This window comes from Kryptolebias marmoratus, unplaced genomic scaffold (genome assembly GCF_001649575.2).
Source record: "Kryptolebias marmoratus isolate JLee-2015 unplaced genomic scaffold, ASM164957v2 Scaffold48, whole genome shotgun sequence".
NCBI classification, from domain to species: domain Eukaryota; kingdom Metazoa; phylum Chordata; class Actinopteri; order Cyprinodontiformes; family Rivulidae; genus Kryptolebias; species Kryptolebias marmoratus.
This window is the reverse complement of record NW_023665782.1, coordinates 45680-49084: the sequence shown is the minus strand read 5'-3', so window position 1 is coordinate 49084 and position 3405 is coordinate 45680. Positions and strand designations below refer to the sequence as shown.

Sequence of the window (3405 nt, the reverse complement as noted above, 5' to 3'; positions counted from 1 at the left end):
CTGGTCCAACAGGACCAGACCAGACTGGTCCAACAGGAACAGACCAGACCTGGTCCAACAGAACCAGACCAGCCTGGTCCCTCTGTCCTGCCAGTCGATACAAGTCCTTCTGTCCCTCCTTAGTGTCCAGCCTCCTGTCCAACTCATCATACACCTCCTGTTTTGCCTTAGCTGCTTCCTTCTTTGTCCTACGTTGCATCTCCTTATATTCCTGTCTCCTCTCTTCAGTCCTCTCTCTGTCCCATGTCTTCCTGGCTAACCTCTTCCTCTGGATAACTTCCTGCACTTCACTATTCCACCACCAGGTGTCCTTATCATCTTGTCTCTGTCCAGATGACACCAAGTCCCTTCCTACCTGTCTCTCTGATCCCTGTGGCTGTAGCAGCCCAGTCATCTGGAAGCTGTTTCTTATCACCCAGAGCCTTTAACGTCTCCTTTCTGAACTCCTCATAACGTTCTTCCTTCCTCAACTTCGAGCTTTTGGTCTTCTTCTCTGCCTTTACTCTTTTCCTCTTCATCACCCCAACAGTCATCCTCCACACCACCATAAGAAGCCGTCTGGTCACAACCTTCCAGTCTGTAATCTCCCTCAGGTAACCTCTTCTACACAGGTGGAGTCTACCTGTGTCCTCCTGTCTCCTCTCTTATAGGTCACCCTGTGCTCCTCCCTCTTTGGGACACAGGTGTTGACTACAGCCATTTCCATCCTCTTGGTAAAATCCACCATCTGTCCTTCCTGGTTCCTTTCTTTAACTCCAAACCTGCCCATCACCTCCTCACCTCCTCTGTTTCCTTCACCAACATGTCCTTTCAGATCTGCTCTGATCACCACTCTCTCCTCCATGGGAATACTCTCCATCACTTCATCCAGATCCTTCCAGAGTTTCTCTTTCTCTTCTACATCCCATCCAACCTGTGGAGCAGAACCACTGACAACCTTCAGACACATCCCCCTATCTGACTCTTTCCACCTTGACTCCATTCCTTACTAACTCCTCCTTCAGGACCAGCCCTCCTCCATGTCTCCTCCTGTCCACCCCACGGTGAAACAGCTGAAACTCTGCTCCGATGCTGCGAGCCTTGCTGCCCTTCCACACAGAACATCTACCCTCACCATTTACCTGGGCTTGGAGCAGAGCGAGACACTGGCTTGCATTCTCTAGTAGCTGGTTTCATCAGAGCCAAGAATGAGGTTCTAAAATCAAAGCGCTGACAGACCATAATGAGCTCCTTCATGTCTGGAGTGAAATAAAAACAAACTGACTTCAGTCAGCTCTCCTCTGCTTTTATTTAAAACTTGGATGATATGTCCCCGTGCACGCGCCCTGCCTTCAGAGTCTTTGTTAAAAATCTGTTAGCTTCCTGTGGAAACAAACCCCTTGATGGGAAATGATGATGATGATGATGAAGCTGCAGTCTCCTCTCATTGGCTGAAGGGAATCATGTGACTGGTTTTTCTCATCATAGGTCAAGAGGTCACAACGTTTGAACATTTTTAAATTTCTGGTCCCATAAAGCCAGAACACCTGCTCCTGTTCCCTGGGTTCAGGTGTGGGCAGGGCAAGAACACCTGGATCAGAACCAGGCTTCAGTGCCTGCTGCGGCCTGCAGGGGGCAGCTACGAGCTGCTAAAAATCAAACCCACTCATTTATTTATGTCAAAGTGTTTAATTGAGATTCAGGAAGTTGACTCAGCGAGCGTCAGAGCGGCGGCTCCTCAGTCGGTACCGAGGCTGAAAAAAAAAAAAAAAAAAACATTTTAAATGCACAAATTTTAGAATTTGGCAAAAAGAAAAAATGACAATTAAAAAGTTTTCAAACAAACTAAAATAAAAAAATTAACATAAAAAAATAATAATCTGAAAACCCTAAAAGAAACAAAAAACATTTTCATCTTTAAATAATAAAAAGAAGTTCTAGAAAAAAGATTTTTTGTTGGGAGTGATGTGAGAATGTCTTGAATCTGTTGTTTATCTTTAATAATAAATAAATCCATCTGTAAAACAATAATCCGTTCAGACCCACTGCTCTGTCCTCCACCAGGACGCTGTGGACCAGGGCGGAGCCACGCTCCCCCGTCCTCTGCCCAGGTGCATCATGGGAAGTCCATCTGATGGGGCTGCAGAAGAAACCATCTTGTGTTCCACCTCAATAAAACAACATGTGGGAGGTCAAAGGTCAAAAAGTGAAGAAACAGGAAGTGGACACGCAGATGATGTTAGAGCCAGCAGAATATGTTACAGATTTTACACGAAACTGCTGAACTGACAAAAGGTCAGAGGTCATCTGTCAATCAAACCTTAACCCCGCCCTCCTGTACCTTCATGTGAGAGGTGAGACAAGTTCCTGCTGTCTTCTTCTTTTGTCCTCCTCAGGTTCTCCACTCTTCTGCGCTCTGATTTGCTCTGAGACATGTGACAGGAAACAGAGTGATTCTCCCGTCCAGGTGTGTCCAGGTGAAGCACTTCCTGCTTTTCTCACCTTCACTTCAGGATGACTGTCCTTCTTTGACTTCTGCTGCTGTCCTCCTAAACTCTCTGCAGACAGAAGAGCAGACGATGAGCAGCCGCTCTGACTCTGACCCACCTGGCTCAGCTCTCACCTGGACTCTCACCTGCACGCCGCAGCGCCTCCTGCAGGGCCTTCTGTGTCTCTCGCAGCTGCTGCAGCACCTGTAGACTCTGCTGAACTGGGTCTCTGTACCGAACACACACCAGCAGCAGGATACACACTCCAACACACACCATGACCCGCCGCAACACACCCACGTACACAGAGACCAGCTCCTACAGCCAGAAACAATGTCAGAGGGACAACACCTGTGCCAGGTAAGCACCAGGTGAGCTCAACATGAGTGGACCTACCATATGTAGGTGTTCTGGATGATCAGAGCTCAGCACCACTTGGTAGATCTTCCTCTCCAGGTAGAAGTTCAGACACACCAAAGCCAGAAGCACCAACCTAAATCCAAAGACCTGATCAGACTCAGCACCACCACCTGGGGCTGCTGTGGAGGTGAGGCTGAAGGGGTGGAGTTACCTGGCTCTGGACAGGCGCCGGGTGGAGGTGATGAGGAAAGCGATGCAGAGCGCTGCAGCGTTGTAGCAGCAGGAGCTCAGACTGTGAGCCTCCATCAGCAGGAAGGAGACTCTGTCAAAGAGCTCCAACAGCACCACCTGCTGCGCCCTGGAGGCGCCGCTGAGGTCCGATAGCACCGACCGTAGACCTGAGACAGGTGAGGACAGGTGAGGACAGGTGAGGACTTTCTGCTGCCAGCAGTGGGAAGACTGTCTAAAATCTCAACAGTTCAAACTCTGGGCAGCATCTCTCAGGCTGTGTGTTTTACCCTGGGTAGAGTCTCTCAGGCTGTGTGTTTTACCCTGGGTAGAGTCTCTCAGGCTGTGT

The 3405-nt window shown here is 49.0% G+C and overlaps 1 protein-coding gene across 1 annotated transcript in view; it reads right to left on the bottom strand.

Moving 5' to 3' along the window:
• Positions 1-1624: 1624 nt before the first annotated feature.
• Positions 1625-3405, bottom strand: part of LOC108229217 — a 3751-nt gene continuing 1970 nt past the window's right edge. The window contains exons 2-9 of the mRNA XM_025003442.2: positions 3347-3399; positions 3040-3226; positions 2865-2961; positions 2615-2786; positions 2482-2537; positions 2321-2405; positions 2026-2147; positions 1625-1733 (exon numbers count right to left, since the gene is read on the bottom strand). Coding sequence (XP_024859210.1) covers positions 1692-1733; positions 2026-2147; positions 2321-2405; positions 2482-2537; positions 2615-2786; positions 2865-2961; positions 3040-3226; positions 3347-3399 — 814 coding nt within the window. The 3' untranslated portion in view covers positions 1625-1691. The remainder of the gene's footprint in view (positions 1734-2025; positions 2148-2320; positions 2406-2481; positions 2538-2614; positions 2787-2864; positions 2962-3039; positions 3227-3346; positions 3400-3405) is intronic.